Source organism: Scedosporium apiospermum (assembly GCF_000732125.1).
Source record: "Scedosporium apiospermum strain IHEM 14462 chromosome Unknown SEQ_SAPIO_0044, whole genome shotgun sequence".
Classification (NCBI taxonomy): domain Eukaryota; kingdom Fungi; phylum Ascomycota; class Sordariomycetes; order Microascales; family Microascaceae; genus Scedosporium; species Scedosporium apiospermum.
Window position 1 is genome coordinate 755,413 of NW_015971745.1, and position 22,727 is coordinate 778,139.

At 53.4% G+C, this 22,727-nt stretch overlaps 3 protein-coding genes and 4 pseudogenes across 3 annotated transcripts; 3 read left to right on the top strand and 4 right to left on the bottom strand.

Moving 5' to 3' along the window:
- Window positions 1-830: 830 nt before the first annotated feature.
- Window positions 831-3,500, top strand: SAPIO_CDS1057 (Intracellular protein transport protein; the record flags this gene model as incomplete). Its single annotated transcript, XM_016784140.1, has 2 exons — window positions 831-1,371; window positions 1,462-3,500. The coding sequence occupies 2 exons, from the start codon at window positions 831-833 to the stop codon at window positions 3,498-3,500; spliced, it is 2,580 nt and encodes an 859-aa protein (XP_016645980.1).
- Window positions 3,501-6,169: 2,669 nt separating this feature from the next.
- Window positions 6,170-9,220, top strand: SAPIO_CDS1058 (annotated as a pseudogene; the record flags this gene model as incomplete).
- An 896-nt stretch (window positions 9,221-10,116) lies between these two features.
- On the bottom strand, window positions 10,117-10,947 carry SAPIO_CDS1059 (annotated as a pseudogene; the record flags this gene model as incomplete).
- Window positions 10,948-12,035: 1,088 nt separating this feature from the next.
- On the bottom strand, window positions 12,036-12,815 carry SAPIO_CDS1060 (annotated as a pseudogene; the record flags this gene model as incomplete).
- A 3,577-nt stretch (window positions 12,816-16,392) lies between these two features.
- Window positions 16,393-17,934, bottom strand: SAPIO_CDS1061 (Phenylalanine--tRNA ligase, mitochondrial; the record flags this gene model as incomplete). The annotated part of the gene is made up of 2 exons (XM_016784173.1): window positions 16,393-17,741; window positions 17,841-17,934. 2 exons carry the CDS (start codon window positions 17,932-17,934, stop codon window positions 16,393-16,395), a joined length of 1,443 nt encoding a protein of 480 aa, XP_016645981.1.
- Window positions 17,935-19,159: 1,225 nt separating this feature from the next.
- SAPIO_CDS1062 lies at window positions 19,160-20,164 on the bottom strand (annotated as a pseudogene; the record flags this gene model as incomplete).
- Window positions 20,165-21,106: 942 nt separating this feature from the next.
- On the top strand, window positions 21,107-22,430 carry SAPIO_CDS1063 (uncharacterized protein; the record flags this gene model as incomplete). Its single annotated transcript, XM_016784189.1, has 5 exons — window positions 21,107-21,177; window positions 21,247-21,315; window positions 21,471-21,750; window positions 21,827-21,966; window positions 22,046-22,430. 5 exons carry the CDS (start codon window positions 21,107-21,109, stop codon window positions 22,428-22,430), a joined length of 945 nt encoding a protein of 314 aa, XP_016645982.1.
- Window positions 22,431-22,727: the final 297 nt, after the last annotated feature.

The window sequence follows — 22,727 nt, forward strand, 5'->3', positions numbered from 1 at the left end:
CCCCTGAAGAATACTGGCAAATGCCGCCTGACTGCCATCGCCAAGAATTGGATTGAGTTGCGGGTTGATCTATCCGGCGTCCTCACATGCATTGAGAATTGAGGCCTCACTTGCAGATTGAAAAGATTCGATTAAATCAGTCTGGGATCATGGGGACAATTAGCGGACTGGGATACTACATTTATGGGACCAGGCTAAGAATGATAGTGGAGCATCCTACAGTATTGTAGTGTGCTTAGCGGTGTAGTGTAGTGTGGTGTACTTCGTACACTACACGGTTAGCGGTCCAAGGTCTACGAAGTACAATCTCCACTGTCCCGAGTATGCCCCGTATAATCTATCGCAGAGCATTGAGCGTAATGTACTATGTACTATGCAACGATGAAGTCTACATTGAGGCAGCACGCTTATTATGTTGTGTTCAGCCTCAATTGTACTTGTACCTCGTACCACCAATCTAGATTGAGCCTGTTCCAACCAACTGGAACATTGAGCTGCCAGCAAGGTCTCAGGGATCGACGGCAGCCTACCATAGAGCTCAATCTCAATCCGCCAACATCATAGTTGGGAACTTTCATTTGATCCGATCGCCTTGGAGCTGGCGCACTTCCCTAATTCACTGTACCGAGCAACATCCCTCTTCTCCAACCATGAACCAATACGGAAATGCTGCTGCCAGCTAACTCGATCAATTCCGACCCCTACCCTGAAGCTCCATCGCCTCAAGCTGCTCCCCCGACAGGAGGCAATCCCCCCACTCCTCCCCAACTCCCTAACGGGCCGCGCCCACCACCACCTGCGACGATCACCACCAGCATCATACCTTCGAGATGTCTCGGTTACGCGACTCGAGCGGCGGCAACATTCGCGTCTTCGTAAAGTGGCACGACCAGACTGTCTTCGCCGGCGAGGAGGTCAAGTGCACCATCACCTTCAAGAACGTCGCCCCCACCCATCAGAGAGACCCATCAACAACGTCCCAAACCCTACAGCCAAGGACCCCGAGGCATGCGAGCGGCGGGCACGCAGATAGGTTAAGACCGCAGGCGGCCGGACCGGGGCTCCATCCACCCAGCGCGCGGGGCCATCGGTCGGCGGCGTCGAGTCCCAGGCTGCCTCCCCTTGGTGCTGGCGCGGCGGCGTGGGCGAACCACCAGCCAATACAGGCGGCGGTGTCGTCGCTTGATGGAAGGAGGGGGCATAGGAAGTCGCTGTCAATCGTGTCTCTGGGGTCGACGGGATTAGCGGGGGATGATGGGTCGGATACGCAGGTCGGGTCGGGGAGGTCGGCCATGTTGAGGAGACATGGGAGGTCTGCTAGTTTGCAGATTTCGACGATGTCTTCCCGTGTGGAGACAGAGATTCACTCAGGTATGTTTCATTGGAGGAGGGATTGCTCCTTGGAGAGAGAGAGAGAGAGAGAGAGAGAGAGGAGGTTCTGACGTATCTGATTCGTCCTAGCTCGGTCCTTTCGAAACGTGAGCTCCCCAACCTTCAGCTCTTCCTATTCCCAAGTGAGGAATACGCGGCCGTCTGGAGCATCTACCGTCCCTAGTACCCCCTCGACGTTAAACCCGAGCTCGTTACGGCACCCAGCGAGCGGGATACCCGAGTTTCGATTTCCAGCGCCACAGTCTCCCGATCTAAATAGCAACGCCACAGAATCTCGACTAGACGAGGCCATGAGCCCCCAATCGATGGCGAGCGAATTCTCCGATCTGCCCCCGCGGATAAAAAACCAACCGATCCCTACAATTACTGAACATCATGCAGCGCCGACTGCGCGAATACTAGCTAGTACGAGTCTAGGGACAGGCACCCCGAGGAGTAGCGGAGAGTTCTATTCTATGAGCAACAACTCCACAGAAACCCTCGCGTCGGAATACGTAACGCAGCAGCCGCTGTCGAGGAACACCTCGACGGCGAGGCCATTACATCTCCGGAAGCTATCCAACATATCACAGCCGAACATACTGATGCCAGAGTCCATAATGATGGGCTATGCCCGCATACAGGGATCCTTTACACTTGATGGCTCGCTGGTGAACCTGGCGCCATTCGAACAGGTCAAGAAGAAAGCTGTTGTCGACGGCCAGGGCGGTGGTGTCGTCGGCCTGGAACCGACTAAGCGTGACAGCGGGTTGCTGGGTAGCTTTGGCTGGGGTAGCATCAGCAGTTCCCTGGGAGAGCTTCTCAGCGGCGGCGAGATGAGCACCATCAAGACTATGCGGGGCATCGCCAATTCAAAGTCTATACCCCTGCTTTCGACCCCGCAGAGTCTGCTCTTTGTAGACTTGCAACTGGCGCCCGGGGAGAGCAAATCATTCGAATACACGTTTAGGTTACCAAGGGGGCTCCCGCCCAGCCATAAGGGGAGAGCCATGAAGATATCATATTGCCTTGTCATCGGCACGCAAAGGGCCGGCGGGGCAAAGGAGCAACGGCTACGATCTGTCGAGATCCCCTTTAGAGTTCTCGGAAGCGTTAATAGCCACGGCGAGATTCTAGGCCACGATCTGATGAATCCATACATCATACTCCAAGACTACGCAAAGGTGAAGACAATAATAACACCTGTTGGGGATAATACGAGGCGCAGCAGCAGCAGGGAGTCCGCTCCACCCCAGAACAACTCGACACTCAACGATTTCCTTGGCTACGTTGACGAGCTCCTCGCGCGACCGAGAAATGGATCCCACGGCGGCCTCCTCTCGCCCACAGCAACAATGCCGAACTCTCGGCGGCCCTCGGTATACGACGAAGAAAACATCACGACGGCAAAAGAAGCCATAGACATGGCCATCCTGCGCAGCAACATCGCGCCCGAGGGCTATAACAGCCCCAACAGATTCGAGATCGCCCGGAACGGCCGGCGCGTGGCGGTGGTGATCCTGACGCGTCCCGCATATCGGCTCGGCGAGGTGGTGACAATGGTCATCGACTTTAGCGACGCAGAGGTGCCGTGCTACGCGGTACACTCGGACCTCGAGACGTGCGAGAAAGTCGACCAGACGCTCGCCATGAGGTCTGAGGCTGGCGTGCAAAGGGTAACGAGGCGCGTGGTTGTGTCGGCTTCGGAGGCGGCGCTTTATGCGAGGAGGGTGGTGTTTACGGCAACGATACCAGTGGCGGCGACGCCGGAGTTTATTACGAGCGGTGTTAGTCTTGAGTGGAAGGTCAGGGTGGAATTCGTGGTGCCGGCTGATAATAATCAGCGGCAGCAGCAACAACAGCCCCGGCCGAATGGAGAGGAAGGGGATGATGAGGAAGGGCAACCGCTAGCTGCTAGGGAGAGCTCGGCACAGGCGAGGCTGAAACCGCATCCGCTTCTCGAACAGCTGTCTAGGGATGAGAAGGGAGGGCTCGTGCTCGTTGCGGTGGAGAATTTGGCCTGTGAGAGCTTTGAGGTGGCGGTGCCTTTGAGGGTGTATGGGGCTGTTGGGAAGGGGCTGGAAAGGCTTGATAGAGATGATTCGGGAGTGACGGGGTTGGCTGTATAACGGAGGGACGCCGGCGGAGATTTGGAGTTGTTACGTCTACTACTACTCTTTTTGGGGGTGCTATCGATGATGAGAGACGAGAGAACCCTGATGATAGAGAATGGATGCTGATAGAGCAAGCAAAGGGTACATTTGGGAAGTTGAAACTAGCGCATAGACTGCGGTATTGTATTTAATAGCATGGATGAGCATTGATGATACAGATGGTTGATGCCAGAGGGTGTGATTCCGTGGTTTGAGACAGGCAGGGTTGTGAAGGACTTTGTGACGTCCGAAGTAATTCTCCATCTTTGTTTCGTTCCCAGACGCGATGACTTGTGATAAAGAATCTTGTATTCGCCGATCTGTGAGACTTGTCTCATAACATACCCCCTATTCTCTTGTCTGCTCATGGACGAAGCCTGAGAGCTGAAAGCTCTGAGTTCACCCGTAGGGAAGATAGGACATCGCAGCTTCAAGATGAAGGCGTCGGTCCCAAGGGGACATTATTGCCGACGGCTAATGGAGTCTGAATCATGAGCGTAGACTTCATTTCTTGTGATGTTCTCATTACCAAAGGGATCCGGGTGTTTGGTAGAGTTTAATGAGTGGGATTGGACGGTTAGAAAAGACACAATGACTCGGTCTGGGCAGGGAACAATTGGGGGGGGGGGGGGGGGGGGGGGCAAGGGTGGTCACAGCACCGTCGAGGGTTACACTGCTGGACAAGGGGACTTGCCCACTCTTTTGCGAGCTCCAGGGTCAACTTCAATGTCCTCTGGCTTTGTAATTATTATGCTGATCTGTTCTGCATTCTGGATGCGAACAGAACATCATATTAGTGCGCTCAATGCAGATTATGCCAATAGAGGCTAAGCTGGAGATCGAGATCGGCGGTCAAGCTCCTGGACTGAGCAATGATGTGGTCCTCTACGAAGTAAACCGGGTCACAGGAGTGGGAACAATTCATGGCGTCTGGCTCGGGCCCCTTCACTAATCCTTTGTCGAGAGCACGATAATGCATCAGTAGCAGACGTGCAGATTCAATAATAGCATTGATTTTGCAAGTACAGTTAATTGTACCTTCGTACGAATTACGAAATATGAAGTATCGGTCTTGATTTCCATATCTCCGTACGAAGTGACTAAAGGACTTGAACCTCGTCTGTCTATCACCATCGCGACTGCCTTTTAATTTCAGCTCTCCAATGGGCAAGCCTGCAACTTCCACATTTCCCCCCACGATGGGTGAAGCCCCTGAGAACAGCGCCGGGCGACCTGGAAACAGTACAACTACTTACGAAATAAGAATCAGCAGTACGAAGAGCTCTATTGTGCACCCAGCGTGCATGTACAATACCTCGTACACATACTCACAATTTCCAGTTCCCTGTCTGTGGCCTCGGGACCCTGGCAGTTTGCAAGCACAATCATTGATCCATCACATGGCTCGAGCGTACCCTGAAAGGGAGCGGCACTAACATAACGGGGTACAAGTCCACGGATGTAGTACTACTTGAGGGTGATGGATGAAGAGGAAGTTTAGATGATGAGACTTTTGAGAGCAAAAAGTCTGTTCAAGGCCACTCTGATATTCTCCAAGACCAACCTCACCTCATAGCAAATGTCATTGTCGCCCGCGTCTTTATGCGGGCTAGTTTGACCAATCACCCTGACTACCTACCGCCTCTGACCCCATCTTAACTTTGGACTCAGCCGGTTGCCCCCCGGGAACCAGGTCCTGTCCAATGGTGGGTGCGTCAAAACAAAATCCCCGGTTCGCAGCTGTACCTCAGTACTCCAGGTACTCCCGGGTTACCATCATCGAGTGGCAAGCTGACGGTGTCAGGTACCATTGAAGACCGGGGTTCTGTAATATCACCACACCACTTCAGCACGACGTCCAAGTACCGGTACTTTGAGGAAAATGTCTTTCTGCACGACAACCCAGCAACCGGCTGTATCTGTACCCAAGTCTTCATTTCGACACCACAAAGTCAATTTAGTGGGAAGATACTCATACGAAGTACTTCAATGACATCTTGGGCTGGAGCCCACTGCTTCCTTCCTCGCACAAGCTCCCAGGATCAAGGGCCCTGTCTTCAATGTTCAATGTTCCTTCCCTTCAACGTCGCTCGAGCCCTACCAACTTCAGACTATTCCCCCTTCTCCTCCTTCTCTCAATTGGACCGAGTACAAGGCTGTTCTCTTCGATCTCGACTTTCTCTTCTTCAACATCTAATCTTCTCAATTGCCTCTTTTCCAAGGGTCGTGCATCTGCTCCGTCTTGATGGACTTCATCCCACCTCCGTCAGTCACTCGTTTATACTGAATCCAACGGAGAGAAAACAAGCAGCCCACGACGACCTTTTATTATTATTCTGAAATCTTCCTACTTCATTCACTCCTTCGATCTCCGATTTAGTAGACTCGCTCCATATAATCATTTATCCCCGTCGAGACGGCGAGCAACAAAAAGCGTTCCTTCATCGAGTACAAACGTTGATCTTCCCCGCTATTCTTCTCCGATTCGTTTTCTTCTATTGCCGCACCTACAGATTTCCTTCGGCCACTCCACTCCTTGCAGAATCGAACGCTTCCGAAAACTACACCTACTTTTACCCTCCAATCCAAGGAACGAGTAAGGTCCCGATCGTGAAATATTCGTTTGTCCACCGGCCAATGGCGCAATGGCCTCGACACCCGTGAATCGGCTCAGATTAACCCCTTCCAACTCACCTTACGTCCACCGATCCTCCCGCTCCCCCCTACGCAGCCGCCACACCCCTATCGAACCTCGCCTTTCCCTGAAACGGGTTGTCGGAACCACCTGCGCGTCGCCTACCGGCTTCGACTGCGTCCAGTCTTCTTTCGCCTACATTGCGGGCGGCGCAGTCGTCGTCGTGAAGGTTGATGGCGACCAGTACTCTCAGCGATTTTACCGTGCACGCCCATCTGCCGTGCCCATTTTTGCGACCTCTCCGAGAGAGAATGTCACCTCCAACTCTACATCGACACCCAAGGCAAACGACAGCCGGAACCGGGTAGCTCCTGGGCTTCGGGACTCGCCGTACGGAGTGTCCGATCACTGGTCTGAATCACCCACCTCTAAGACATGGACGAGCCGTGAGCGCATTAAGGCAGCGACATGCTTGGCCCTGAGCAGGGATGCCAAGTTCCTCGCCGTGGGCGAGACCGGTTACTGTCCTCGTGTTCTCATCTACAGCCTGCAAGACAACTCCTCCGATCTGCCTCTAGTGTCCATCAGTGAACATACCTTCGGCGTCCAGACGGTCGCCTGGTCTCACGATACGCGATTCCTTGCATCGCTCGGCGCCGCTAATGATGGCTTCCTCTACATCTGGAGGATCGACCCTCGAACCGGTGCAGCGAAACTCTCGCAGCAGAACAGGTGTACTTCGTTCTGTAAAGGAATGGTGTGGATGGGACACCATCTCATCACTTTCGGCGTTCGGCACGTAAAGGCGTGGAAGGTCGAGGAGTCATCCGTATCTCCGGTGAAACCAAAATTCGGCTCTGACCCCAGTTCTACGCCTCAGAGCCAGCAGAAAGCTCTTCCCGGCCGCAACGTCTTGCTGGGTTCCCTGATCGATTCCACGTTTACCTGTGCTGCCGTTGTCGATGATGGACGGGCCATCCTGTGCACTGAGGCCGGCGATGTGTGTGTCCTAGAAGACGACGGCAAGCAAATGAAGCTTCAAAAAGCTCTCCGTCTTGATTTCCCCATCAGTTCGATCACCCTCCGAGACCTCACAGCCTATGTAGGAGGCAAGGCCGGTCAGTTTTCAACGCTCAACGTGACTTCAATTGTCGACTTCCGGTCCGATTGCCTGATAAGCAAGACGGAGACATCGCCAGGCCTGGTTGCGCTCGGCTTTCTAAAGGACGACAACCTCGTCACCATCGACACTAAGCACTCGATCAATGTCTGGGGTCCGTCGTATCTTCCTGGAACAGCCACGGAGGCTCCTGCAAGCATTCCGATTCCCGGCCAGGGAGAACCCATTGTCGGTGTCCAACTCCTCTCAAAGCCCAATCCCGCGGATGCCGCATTCATGACGTGGTCTGCCTCGGGCAAACTGATTCATTGGGACCTGGACGGAAGGGCAAAGTCTATTATGAACTTGCCCATCGAGAAGAACAGTGTCGCGTCCGAGCTAGATCTCGAAAATCAAGTAACTGTTGTGGAATCTACCAAGTCTGGAAACCTCATAGTTTATGCGGATAGACTTGGTGTTTTGAGAGGCATTGACTATGAGACGAAGATGTCGGTTCTCGATACTAAGGCGCACTCATGCGACTGCCAGGATGTTACCATATTTGAGAATGGGGATCGTTTCATCATGGCTTCCTGCGGCAGGGATCGCACCACTCAGCTCTTTCACCGACCCACAGCCAGTGGCGAGATTGAGCACTTTCAGACTCTGGAGTTTGCGGCCAAAGTCGTCAAGGTCCTCATCACCGAAGAAAAAATCTTTACTTGCTCGCTCGACCGGACACTGCAGGTCCACGACATCGTCTCGAAGGAGGGCCAACCCGATGCCATAGCAGCAATCCCCTCACGAGTTATTACTCTAAAGGCATCACCCACATGTATGACGATGGGTCCTACTGATGAGTCTGTATTCGTCTCACTACTAGATCGATCGATCTGCCAGTATGATGTCATGACTGGCCGACTGATTAAGTCTTTCAAGTGCATCGATGAGAGCGGTATCGAGTCTGCCGTTCTTGACTCTCTTATCCTGGGCAAATGCCCCAACAAGGACTTCCTCCTTGGTATTTCTAACACGGACAAGTCGGTGCGTGTATACGACGGGCAGACCGGGGCCTTTTTGGACCGTGAGTGGGGTCACACCGAGGCTATTAAAGGCATAACCCTCATCGAGGACGAGGATGGCAGCCGTAAGGTCGTGAGTGTAGGGTGCGACTCTACCATCATGATCTGGTCACTCGACCTCCAAGACTCGTCTCCCGATTCCTCGAGCAGGGATCCGTCGCCGGCAAAGGATGGAGTCTCGACCCGTCCGCCACTACGAAGGGTTCTGTCGAGGGCGGAGCTCGCCGAGTTCCAGAGACAGTCCCCTACCGCTGGTGGGCGGCGTTCGCCTCCGCGGGGTCTTCAGAGGAGATCTTCTCGACAGTTCCTCAGCTGCGGTCCGGTGAGAACCCCTACTGCAGCTATGCAGACGAGCCCAGGGAGTACGATTGCCGAAGGCACCCCTTCGAGGAGGACATCCTCGTCTCGGTCGGGGTCTTCCCCTCCGCCGAGTCCCAAGACGCGAGTGACTAGGCGACCCTCACTTCCGGCTCTCACTTTCACGAGAAAAAAGAGCACGCCGAATCTCCGGGGTTTCGGCACCCTTAGCATGGCGACAGAGCAAACTTGTCGGACCCTGAGGGCATACCGCAAGAAGCTGTCGTCGTCGGAACCCATTAGCCAGGATGTCCTGACGGAGCTTGACCAGGAGCTGCGGCTGACGGCGACGGCGTTGGGTGACCGGGCAGTCAGGAGTAAGACCCTGGACGAGACGGTTCTGAGTGGCCTCCTCGACCAGTACTCAGAGAGGCTTGCAACGCTCCTCGATGAAAAGTTGAGAATCAGCTTTTCATCACACATCGATAATAAAGACCAAGACGGGGACCGGATCCTCGTGTCGAGTCCGGACCGTGAGAGGCCCAAGACGTCCGGTGGCGAAACCAGCTCTGCTACGATATAGACGCCGACGTGAATTCGGTTGGATTTTCTCGTCGGAGGGAACCTAAGAAGGTCCCCTTCACCAGGCAATGCAGAAACTCCTGGATACTCAGATTGCTTCCAGACAGACCAGCCGCAATCCGCTTCCTCCATCAAAGATCGTCAAGACTTGCCGCCAGACGAACTATAGTCGCTAACAGTTCACGTCTACCTTTATACCATGTATTATTACGAATTTTTCCTTCTATTTTCTTTCTTTCTTTCCTTTTTTTTGGGTTCTTTGTAATACCATTTCCCCTGGCAGAGGATATGGAAGGGTAACCAGTCGTCTCTTCCATATGAAATGTTCTTTACCGCTCCTCAGCCTTCGCTCTTTTTACATTTCGATTTGTCTGTCCACCTCCTCGTTTAGGGTCTGGGGTTATGGCGTTTTCGGTTTCGGGGTTAAGGTTATAGGCTACGGTTTGGTTTGGTTCCTTGCGTTTACTTTTCCCCCGGGTTGGGATCTGGTTTGAAGTGTCTCCCTCGCCTGAGAGACGGAGGGTTGTGTTTTCTTGCTTTTATTTCGCAGCTCTGCGATAGTGATACCATGGAAGCGCCTGTGCGCTTGAGTTTCTTCCTTTTGAGGTGTGATAGAGTGTGAAATATATGCGCCACTACGCGCTTGTTCCTACCTTCATTTCGTGTGATAAGAATCCGTCCAAGTGATTATGGTCAACTCGACTCAGCTTTGTCCAGAGCTTGGAGCTCCTTTGCAGCTAAAGGATGCGAAACATGGCCAGGCCCAGTTGACGTTCTAGCAGGCAACTAGCTCTATTCAATATCCAAGTAGAGGGTGATTATATGTATAGTCTATAATGCGATTGTTGTACATACTCGCCAGATGATATCCTACAAAGTTGTTCTCCTCCAACCATTTCACATAATCTTGCCCGCTATTCTCCTCCTGGCCTTAACCGCGTCCCAAACCTTTCTCTCCTCCTCAACCTGTTTACCCTCCCCACCGCCCACCGCCGCCGCCTCACCCTCAACACCACCCAGGACCTCTTCCACACCCTCGGCACCCTCATCCCCCTTCCCACCAACACCTCCACCCCTCCTCTTCACACCCTCCCTCCTCCACCGACTCGGAACCTTCAACCCCAAATCCGCATACCGCTCCCAAACCCTAACCCCCCTCCTAACCCACCTCTGCCTCCTCCCTTCCTCCTCCTCCTCCGTCCTCGGCGTCCACTTGCCCTTCAGGATCCTCCTCACGGCCTCGGGCGACACGCCGAACAGGTTCGCCAGCGCGGGCGTGTCGTATACGTCGGGGAACTGGGCGTGGAGGGCGCGCATTCCCGATAGGCAGTCGGGGGAGAGGCGTTTCGGGGGGGACCAGCCTAGGGGGAATTTTTGGGTGAGGGCGGCTTTTTGGGTGCGCCATTGTTCGCGGGGGGAGTGGTCGGGCTTCGGAGGGTTTGGGGGGAGGGGGAGGAATTTTTTCTTTTTGCGTTTGGGTTTGGGTTTGCTTGGAGGCGTTGCGGAGGTTGGCGGCGTGCCGGGGGCGGAGGCGGTAGCTGAGGTTGACGTTGAAGAAGAAGGAGATGGAGCTGGGGGTGTGAGAGAGTCGGCGTTGGGTGTATCGGAGAGGCGTGGGATTGTGGTGGAGATGGTTCGGATGGGGAGCGGTGTTTGGATGAGGATGTTTCGGGCCGCAAAGGGGCGGAGGAACGCCGTCCGAAGGGCGTTACGGCATGCGCAAGCCATCGTGGTTCATTCGAGGCTGTTCGACACTGATGGATGCTCTCGTCTTTGGCAGGGTAGTCTTGCGGTCCGAATGCGAATCAGTCGCTTCTTTTTTTCTCGGTAAAGGTAATTAAGCAAATGCGCCACGTGCCCCTATGCTCCTTTGAGGTAGGCTGTGCTTCATACGCTCAATACGAGGGAGAGTGAGGAAAAATTGAGGTACGACGCGGTTTGAGGCGCGGATGTTGGAGAAATTCTCCATGTACCCCGGAGATGATGTCTTGGTCAAGTTTTTGCCTTGCCCCCAATTGCCTTCGTAATTTTTTAGTGGGTCCCACCAGCGCCGGCGTGCTGTCATTGGCGCTATCAACGCCTGTGCTCACAGGCTGAGCCTCAGCCGCGCAGGCGCCGATCTGGTCTTTTTTTCTCTCCATTGGCCTCCAGGTCTTCGCCTTGTTCGGATTGCTCGCCACAAGCGGATTTGGCGTTCTGCCAAGCTACGTAATATGGAAACGTACGCCATGCCTGGACCGTACGACTGGGAGACGATGCCTAGAGACGGATTCGTGGAAGGAGAAGGCAGTGTCTACGTGGCGGAAATTACAGAGAAGTCGCTTTCACCGGCAGCAAATATTCTGCGGGCAACGAGTTCATCCAATATGGAATGTATTAGGCAAGATAATATTCTTCTATGGTACAGAAAAACCGCAGGTAACCTTGAAAAAGAGAAAACAACCAAGCAACAACAGTGTATCAAATGCCAGCTTCCTCTAAAACACCAGGTGGATGACGAACGAATGCAGAGAACCCTATGGCCGAAAAGAGCGAAGGGAGTAAAAAAGATATCAAACGAAACGAGAACCGCCCCTCCCAAAGATGCTAGACTCCTGTAGTTTTGACGACCGTTTTTCGTGCTTTCGAAAACTCCCACGTTGTGTTGTGCCGAGTGCATGCCATCTCCTGGAGAATGAAAGTCCGTAGAACGCCTTACCCGACCCAAGGAAAACGACAAAATAGGAGATGAAAATGAAAATGAAAATGAAAATGAGGAAGGTGTTTTCATCTTTCCTCGTAGAGCCTTCTCAAGGCCCCATTCCAAGAACCATAGTTTAGGCATCATGCATAAGCTCCACAGGAGGCCTAGCCGTATGCGTAACAAGCTTAGGCCGCGACTTATCGACGGGACTGTACGACTCAGGCTCATCCGTCAAGTCCTCCACGGCAATCGCAGGCAAACCAGAGTTCGACCCATGCTCCTCAGGGTGGTAAATAAGCGTCGAGCTCCTACTCCTCGTGAATCCCGCACCGCTCTCCGCAGGAGAGACAGGCGAGTCGGCATCAGGCAGCGGGCCTGCCCTATGATGCAGCTTCGCAAGCGCCTCAGCCAAATCCTCCGCATGCACAAGCTTATTCGGGGCGTCCTCGAGCTTCATCTCCCAGCCGTGAGGCGGGCTAGGCGGCGGTGAGATGAAGAAGAGCTTTCCGGCATCGGGGAGCGTGAGGTGCTCGTCGCGAGCCTGCACGGGCGTGTGCTGGCCGAAGTAGACGCGGAGACGATGACCCATGATAGACTCGCCGTCCCAGGCCTGACGGACGCGGATGGCGGATTGGTCGTCGAGGAAGGAGACGACGATGCGGCGGAAAGAGCGGAGGGGCGCCCAGGTGTGGATGGGGCACGTCTTCTCGATGAGCTCGCGGATGGTTTGGAGGTTGTCGGGGCGGAAGATGTCGAGGTCTTGGAGGTTGGTGAAGATGAGCGTGTTGGAGGGGGGTGTGGGTTGGGTGAGCGGGGGGAGGGAGGAGAGGTCGAGGGTTAGGGACTTGGGTGAGGAGGACCCGGAGGACCGGCGCGATAGTAGAGAGGGGGAGGAGGAGGCGGTGGGCTCCATGGTGCTGAACTGGATGTGGATGGGCAGTGTGCCGCTGATTTCGTTTCGATGTCGATAGTCGTGTTGTTCTGCAAGAGTAGATGGGATCGCGACGCTGAATTCGGGGCGTTGAAAAGTTTAAGAGTGGTGGAGTTGGTGTGTGGTGGTGGAAGGAAATGGAAATCAAGATGAGAGAGTGGCGGATGGGAAGGTTGATTTAAACTAAATGATTTACACTGACGAGGGAAAGACGTTGCAAAGTAACACGCAGGTAAATGGGTTGGGGGCGCATTATGCCAAAAAAGCTACGTTGGTACTTTGAAGTGTCCAATGTTATCTGGGACCCGCTGGTGCCGGCGCAACGCTTCAATGAAAGTGGCTATGTCGGCGGGGACACCTGCAGTACAACGACAGCTGTACCTTTGTCTCTTGGCGTAGCCAGGCGCAACTTTAGCCGTTAACGGGGAGGGCGGGTACATCCTGGCGCTCTGCAGTGTACTTCTTTGCTTCTGGAAGACACCTGAAGCTGTCGCTGGCTGCGGTGGCTCATCCGGGTGCCCGTGACCTTCGTCCACGTAGTCCCGCGCCGTACGAAGTACCAAACTCCGCTCCAGAGAGGAGCTACTTCCGATCCTACACTTTCTTCGCTAGTGTGCAAATGGCTAATTCATGAACACATGTCTCGGCGTCGTCGTGCACTCTCGTTTGGGAAGGAAGAGAGAGGGAGCAGAGAAAGTGTGGGGTTGTTCGGTTCCGCTGTGGAAGGCGCAGCGCAAGAGCAATCAAATCAATTTGACCACATTGAGTATTTTGCGAAAGCTAGGACAGAAATGCGTCGAAGCGCCAGGGACAATCGTCTTGCTTGGTGCTATACGGCAGTAAGAGGAATAATACGGGGTTATCAAGTCCCCGGAGTCTCTCATTTCTTTGTTTTAATTACTTGGCGCACGTTCTTCGCCCGAGCTCAGCCAGCTGCGATTCAAGGTTGACTGTCTGTGCCTGTGTAATGGCGACAAAACAAAAGACTCCATCATCTATCAAATTACCACAAAGTTTATCACAATACCTTTCCTCCAAGTGGACCGTGGACCGTGGACCGCCTGCAGGACGGGGAAGAACCAACTCGAGTTCAGCCGGGCGAGTCCCCCAATGTCCCGAAGAGGCAGTTGAAACGGATTCAGGGTCACGGAGTGTCCGGAGTGGGTTTTGGAATTCCACGGCGCCGATCCAGCTGCCTTGCCGCAAATCGAACGCCCCAAAAGAGGCAGTGTTCAAATGGCGACCGAAAACGACTGGCACAGGGAGGGAGCGAGAGAAAAATTCAACCCGACGGTCTCGCACCAAGGCAGGGGAAAATGGAGCATCTCTCGGCGCTAGGCCAATGGGCCTCCAGAGACGGCGCCGACATTTCGCTCCGCCAAAACTCAGGCGTCGTGTTTGCCAGACCTATGGATAGAGACCACGAGTTGTTCCTTTGCCCTAGAATTCCGACATTTGTCATGGAGGTAATACGTCACTAACAAGTTTGCCACGATAGAATGTTTGGTTCCCAATAATCAAGAAAACAGCCTCGATTAGTGGCAAACCTACGAAGAAGTTGGCTATGCCGTTTTTTTTCCCCCCTTTCATTTTTTTTTCTTCTGTGAGCGCCCATTGAGCAGTGATCACGAAGCATCGCATAAGACACCCATAGAATAGATGCCGTGAGAACCATCCAGCATTATCCACCGCTTGCGCTTCTGCTTCACCTTTCCTGCCTCCAGTTAAGTGCTCCAGTAAGGCAGAGCTCAAAACAATGAACAGGCGCTCAGCCTCGCAGGCCCTTTCTCAAAGCCATGCTGAGTGGCATTCCCAGTCTGCTAGATTAGTTGATGTGTAAGTCCACTCACTTGCCGGAATGAGAGGTGAAGAAAGCCCAGTGGGTGGGTGCTTCCGGACTTCCGAAAAGGGCAAAAAATTATCAGATTGTGGGCACCGTCCTGCTTCGCCCTCCAGATGAGACTGAGACGTCTCGGAGATTTTTTTGGAACGCCAGATGTCATCAGACAATCATATCAGTGCTTTGCTATCGCCGTGTTAGCTGGGTGAGCTGGGCAAGAGCATACTTTGTGACTTGAATGTACGAGAATGTTTTGTTACTTTCTAGCTCACGCGAACTTGCTCACGGGTTCTCATCACGGCATTGACGTCAGGCAATGTGACAGGCGCCTTCCCCATGAGCGTGGCGCCTCTCAGCACTCGCCCAGCACCCAATCTGAGATTTTGTGTTGTGTTTGCAGTTTACCCCATTCAACGACAATCCCTCCTTTCTGCACCAGAGCGAGGTACTCTGGGCGAAGCCATCTAATCTGCATAAACTACAAAGAGGAAGGGGAAAACGTAAATGGAAGCGGCACAGCGAAGGCGCAGAATATCTAGAATGGTTACGTTTTCTCGCTTCACCAAAGAGGTCTACATCCTTTTGTGAGACCCTTTGCTCTCACTTTGCATCTTTCCGACCCAGCCAAGACCCTGCAAAACGGGTCTCTTGCATGCAAGAAAAGCCTATTGTGTCTTAGGTCCAGGGGGCGGAAAAGCCTGTCTGTTATTGAAGGGAAAGGCTCCTCCAGTTACAAACTTTCATTCCCCTTTCTCGATAATCTAAGCCATCAAAGCATTATGCCCTGAGCAGGGGTTGGGAAAGGGAAGAGTCAGATGAGATGAGACTAAAATGCGAGGCCTCATCTGGCATTGAGCCGCTATCATCAACATCGAAAGTTTGATGCCCAATAATTCGAGGATCCAGCATAGGAATGATGAATGGATCAGTCGCGGACTCAGCCTCAATGCTGCCTCCTGGAGAGAGTGCTAGCACACTAATAACTTTCGGTAGACCAGGCTCAAGGTTGAACCTTGATACTGGAACATGGACATAACCTCCGAAGCCATTTCGCGTGTCACGAGAGGGCGTTTCAGAAGGTCCGGGCCAGGCCAGGCTAGGCCTGCAGAACCACACTACGTGCACTAGCACTGGAGTCCTCAATCAATTGAGCAGGGCGGTTTTCACTTTGAGGCAGCCCGGCGGACTGCGCCCAAGCCCCCAATCACAACAATCCACCGAGCACAAATCATTATCATCGTCTCTCAACGAACACTCGAATCCCCAGCATACAGCGCAATATTTTACATGGTGCAGCAAAAACGAGGTCTTCCGGTTCCGAGAAGTGGCCGGCTACCGAGGCACATCCATCATTGTTCTATTAAGCTACCCAAGCTCAAGTAGCTGTCGAAGCTCCCCCTAGCTCAGTCGATTATCGTACAACCCCCCGCGCCGCCTCCGCCCCTTCCTCTAGTAATATGTAGATAGTGTACATCTAAACGGCCACCGAATCCTAAAGCCCCGGTTCAGAAGCTGATGCAACGGGGCTTAGCTCGTACAAATGCGGAGAAGAGATAGATACAAGAGTTGAAAGGCAAATACATGTACACCCAGCAGGCTGTGTCCGCCATCGGCTTCGGTCTGCTGAATTAACCACCCCACACACCCTCACACGCGTCACCTACGCATTGATACCTTCCCGCCCCCATGATATACTTGTACATCCTCGGCTGAGCGCTCCTACCTAATCTCGACACCCAGCTTGTTGACCAGCTCCTTGGTAACTTCGCCATGCAGCTCGTTCGTCTCCACATTGGTCAGCGTCCTCTCCAAGCTGCGGTAGTTGATGCGGTAACAGAGACTGCGCCTCGCCGTCTTGGGGTGCGTGAACTCATCCACGAGCCTGACGTCCTCCACCACATCGCCGGCCACGTTGCGCACGAGCTCCATGACATCGTTCTCGTGGAAATCTTGGGGGCTGGGTCGCGTGTTCCCGCCAGCGGCCGAAGTGGTCGAGGGCAACCAGAAGGAAATGTCCTTGGTGCAAGGGGGGTACTTGGAGAAGGGTACGAAGCGTCGTAGCGTGTCGAGGTTATCGGAGACGCCAGAGAACTGGCTCAGGAAGCGGGCGTCGCGCGACCAGAAGAGGCGGATGTCGGGAATCTTGAAAAGAAGCATTGCGATGCGGTCGATGCCGATGCCGAAAGCCCAGCCTGCTTGGGAGGGTACGCCGGCGTTGATGAAGATCTGCTGCTGCACGACGCCGCTGCCCAGAACCTCGAGCCAGTCTCCTTCGTAATACACCTCCAGCTCCCACGATGGGCTAGTGAAGGGGAAGTAGGCTTCGACCCAGCGCATCCTGAGGGGCTCATCGACGTGATCCGGATTTTCCCTAGAGGCGGCGGCCTTGGCGCGGGTGAAAACGTCCACTACCATGAGCTCAAGCGACCTCTTCAAGTGGGTGGAGATGGCCTCGGCCTCCTCGGCAGTGTGGTGCTTGTCCTGGAGGGGATTTCGTTCGGGATGCGCGAGGGGGTTAGGGTCATCGACCTTGATGTTATGCTTCGGAAGACGTTCGACGTCCTCCCAGACAGCAGCCGCCAGGTTCCCGTCCTTAACCTTGGTCCTATCCCACACGCGCGCGCCCTCCATCTGATGGAAGACGGGGTAGTGGCTGCGGTCGACGGCATCTCTCCTGTAGACGTCGGCGCTGATGAGGAAGCCGTCGCTGAGGTTGGCCCTGAAGGTGTCGGCCTGATGTGCGCTGGTGTGTGTCCTCAACAGCGTGTCCTTGTTCAGGTAGTAAGTGTCAGACTTGTTTCGCCCGGGATGATCGGCCGGGAAGCCAAGCGAGTCAAAGTTCTGCAGGGTTGAGACCACGGGGTGAAAGTCATTGTGGTATCTGTAGGTGGGGGATGGGAACTGAGCCTCGATAATCTGACGCGTTATCGAGACGGGATGGTCCTTTTGGAGATGCAGGCGGCGACTCGCCGCGTTAATGACGTTTGCTGGCACATTGAACCATGAGTCCGTAGTGACCGTTTTGCCATTGACCTCAACTGAGGCCGGTGTTGATGAAGAAGAAGGAGCTGATGCAAAAAAGATAACGTGAGTCTCGGATGAAAAGGTATAACCCTCAAACATCAACACCTCCCAAGAGGCAGAGTGCTAGATCAGATTGCCCATACCTGTTGAGTATCTTCGGCTACACGATACGAACTGCGGGTACCGGAACCGAAGCTGAACCCGGAAGCTGGACAAGACTCTCCGCGAGGCCGACATCTTGTTAGCTGCCCTGACCTGTACGGCCAAAAGGAAAAGGAAATCGGGTGCGGGCCCAAGTATATAATGCTCAGCGACTTCCGATCCTCTCTTCTACCCTCTCTCTTCTCCTTTAACCCCCGTGTTGAGACCTTGATGAAACGGGTCGGAATTCGGTGTCGGCGAAGACTTTTTTTTTTGGGAGCTCGGGGTTCTCGTCTTGCGATCTGGACGGCGATGAGAGTCAGTCGACGTGCAGAAAATCTCGGGTCCACACAGTATCCAAGTACGTGTTATCGGTGGATAGCACAGTACGTGGTTTTGGCCTGTCGCAAGCAGGTCCCAAAGTTCGGGTCCGCGTCGGGTCAGCGCACACGGTGGGAATCGCGTCCCGTCCCTGAACATGCCATCACGGAAGCATGCCCTTGTGGATCCCTGATCTCGAGGGACCGACGATGCAACCCCCGAGGGATTTTTATTTTTATCTTCTCTGATACAGAAGGAGCTAATGAGACCATTAGGATGCGAAAGAAATCCTTACGATATACTTCGAGGTGAGCTTATTCAATTGTTGTTTATAAGGATATTAAACTAGGCAGGACATTGAGCTAGCTTTGCAGCTCTCTGTCCGCGGAGAGGTGTTGCGAAGCGCGTAACCCCCACCTGATCTAAGGCCAAACGATGGTGACCGCCCCCCAGAGTCCACCGTGATGCTATGCAAGCTTGCAAAAAGACTTCTATGCAGAAAGGCATGGCTCTATGGGATCCGCCCAGCTCACCCTCTGCCCGGCAGAACCCCTCCCAGCAGAGTCACTGAGCACAGATGCTGTGTTTGACCTCTCATGCAGGAATTGAAAGAAAAAGAAAAGAAAAGAAAGGAAAAGAAAAGAAGAGAAAGATCGGATTTTCGAACGGGCATCAGACTATGAGGACATGCTACATTCCCTCGTCTCTCTTGCCCCGCCTAGTTTGATAACTTGACAAGCTTGCAGAGGGAGGCAGTCACAACCCGACAATGGGGCCTCTCGAGGCAGGCGCGCGGGTGAGAACTGGAAGCAAGTGCATCCGGGGTTTAAAGGTACATCGAATATGTATAGTTTACTATGGAGATGTTATTTACTGTTTATCTTGGGAAGCGTCGGCTTTCCCGCGTCAGAAGTTGCTTAGTTCCTTGGTTCGTTCACTCCCATTTCACCCCTTTCGGTCTTTACATTGATCTTTCCAATCCCTTTCCCAGGGAAATCTGCTAGTTCGAAGGAAAATACGGCTTTGCAAACGATATCGCCGTCTTTCTCGGTCCCATGAAAAGGTCGAAGTCTAGCGGAGGGCGTTTGCCCGCACGTATATCTGCAAAAAGCTTAGCCAGCCCGGTCAGCTCCGGGACTGGCTCCGAGGGGTCCGGCTTCACCGGCCAGGGAAACAGTCCCCTCGGTATCTCGGGCCTAAATAAAGCAACCATTGGAATACGGTGTTGGTCTGCCTCCTTCCAGAAATCATTCATGATATCCGATTCTTTCTCTTGGCCATCTTCGGGGGCGAAATAAGGGAGCGCAGCAGTCTTTCCCGGATTGCCACAGAACCAGTCGAGACAGGTTTCCGGGAGAGGCGTTGTTCCGCGCCGCAACAGACTCCTCCGAAAATCACAGCCAACAAGACCGAGCCGTTTAACAAGCTCCCTGAATTGGTTCTCATATGTATGGATTGTCCCGGGTGCCTCCTTTTCGTGGAGGAAGAGAGCCCAAGGGTGCACAAGGGATGTCTCAAGAGAGTCAGCATCCACTCCGGTAGCCCACGGAATGGAAATGTAGTAGAGCCGCTCAACCCGAAACTGACCAAGCATCATCCGCTGCACCGGGAAGATGGAGTCCATGTTAATGCAGACGTATGAGATCTCACGAACATCCTCTTCGAGACGTCCCTGGAGGCTCTGATACTCCTCGCACATGTTCTTTGTGACGAATTTATGAATAGGATCCCCTGGGTATTGCTCCCAATTACTTGGCGGTTGGCGGGGGACGTGTCGTGCTGTGTAGATCGTAAACGGCCGATCAGGTTTGAAGAGCGCTTCAAGCACTTCGACTGAGTTTAGTGGAGCCTCCACTATAAAGGGCACATGTGTCTTGCTGTCATACCCAGGTCCTGGCGCTGTCGTATTGGGTATAGATTCGGGTAGCTCGAATATTTCGGTATATCGATTATGGGTTACAATATCAGTATTCTTGCCGAGAGGCCAGGTGCCGAGTTTGCTCATCAGGGTCCGCGAAAGTCGGGTCTGGACCTTGATAGCGGATTTCGACAAGACTCCGAGCGGGGACTTTTCGGACTTTTCTTCCTCTTTTGATGATCCAGTTTCATTCAACGGGAAGACGAGGATTGCTTTTTCTTATAGTACTTCGTAGTTGTTCGGAGCCGATTCCCTGGTGAAACAATTGAAGCAAAGCCCTGGTATCCGATGATTTACGTCACCTATCCATCCATGAACAAGGAACGTCAAATATTGTACTGTTGGTCCCTTCGGCGTGGAAAATTCGACGCAGGAAGGAACGTACATACGTCCAAAGTCTAATCAGTCTGGCACATGCAAGGACAAGCCACAGAATTTTCTCGTACACACCACTACTTCGTACATGAAGATGTATCCCAATTAGTGCCATCCACGATTGCCATCTTCGCCGTTGTGTTCGATAAGATGATAAATGTAAAAGTGACTTTAGTCGCCACCAGGATTTTCACAAAAGCCAAGGTAACTATGACTCATATCCGGACCCACGGATACCTCCATTCCTGGAATCAAAGCCCCGAAGTCGGCCAATGAGACCTTGTGGAATACCACGAGGATGTTGTCTGGCCAGTAGAAGTCGCGATTTCCCCCTGGACATACCCGAGGCCTTCCGGCTTCTGCTCCAAATCTTCAAGTTGCCAAGGCTCCCTGAGTCCCCTGTGGCCTTGGCATGGGCGCGAAGCCAAGGAAAAAATTTACCGCCGTTCAGCCGCGGAAAACACCTCATCTACCAAAAAAAAAAAATCCAATTGAAGAACTAAACATCTGCCGTCACTGCTGCGCCAGACCATTCGCAAATCCAAATCTGTGACCACTCTCCCCTCAGTCTTTCGTTCGACACCTTGAATTGTCGACGTTTCTGTCTTCGTCCATTCTCTTGTTTAATCGGTTCCTTCCATATCAGCAATCAAGATGAGTGCTACCAAGGCTGAAGCCCCCAAGGCGGTGGCCGTCGTTGCCCCTTCGGCTGGTGTTGGCCTCTAGTGCGTCTCCCTCCCGATCCTCCCGATTGAAGCTTTCGTCGCGAGACTCGTCGCTAACCATCTCAAAAGTGCCAAGTTCGCCCTTGCCGGTGCCCTCTGCTGCGGCGTCACCCACGGTGCTCTTACTCCCGTCGATGTGTAAGCTTTTTCCATTCCTTCCGACAGATGCCGAGACGATCGAGAATGGTCGGGCCCGGCAGACCTGGAACACCCAATACCTCGTGTCCCATGATGACAACGAACTCGGGTCGACCGCCATATCGCATCGTTCGCTAACAATTCTGTTTCTGCAGCGTCAAGACCCGAATCCAGCTCGACCCTGCCACCTACAACAGGGGTATGATCGGTGGTTTCCGCCAGGTCATTCAGTCTGAGGGTGCTGGTGCTCTCCTCACTGGCCTTGGTCCTACAGCCACCGGTTACTTCCTCCAGGGTGCTTTCAAGTTCGGTGGTTACGAGTTCTTCAAGCAACAGCACATCAACCTCCTCGGATACGAGACCGCCTCCAAGTACCGAACTGGTGTCTACCTCGCCTCCGCTGCTTGCGCCGAATTCATCGCTGATATCGCTCTCGTATGTGCTCACCGCTCTTGGTGTTTTGTTTTCGTTTCGAAGCATGATGAGGCTAACGTTTGTGTCCCCCTTATAGTGCCCTCTTGAGGCTACCCGTATTCGTCTCGTCTCTGAACCCACCTATGCTAATGGCCTCGTCGGCGGCTTCTCCAAGATGCTGAAGACTGAGGGTGTCGGTGCTTTCTACGCTGGTTTCGGTCCTATCCTCTTCAAGCAGTAAGTTCGCATCTCATATGTGCCCTAGTCGTTAGTATATGGGAGGACGCCGTTTCTGACCAATTGTTTCTCCATATAGGATCCCTTACACCATGGCCAAGTTCGTCGTCTACGAGAAGGTCTCCGAGGCTATCTACCGCCAGTGGCCCAAGAAGGACATGTCCGACGGCCTCCAGACTGCCGTTAACCTTGGTTCCGGTTTGATTGCTGGTTTCGCCTCCGCCATCATCTCTCAGCCTGCCGACACCATGCTTTCCAAGATCAACAAGACCAAGGGTCTCCCCGGTGAGGGCACCACCACCCGTCTCATCAAGATCGCCAAGGAGCTCGGTATCTCTGGATCTTTCACTGGTCTCCCCGCCCGTCTCTTCATGGTTGGTACCCTCACCGCCTTCCAGTTCGCCATCTACGGTGACGTCAAGAAGGCCCTCGGTGCCGTCGGTGGTGTTGAGATTGCCAAATAAATTGGCCCATATAGAGTGAAGGAAAGTAATAGCTCGAGGCGGTAAGCGCAGCGATGCGTGCCGTTGGCATCTTCTCTCCAGCATATAAAGTGGTTGTCCATGCTGGGATTCAATAACAAAAAAGGAGGTGGTATGGATGCATTCCCCGTCGTTCTAGAACTGGTTAATGTCGGGGTTGGGTACGGACTTGCTTTTTTAAACCTTATTTTTCTTTGCGCTGTCTCTGGTCTGTACTTTCTTGTTCATTCATTCATTGGGGGTTATATCCAGAAGGCCTCGCAGCTGGGTTCTCCTGCC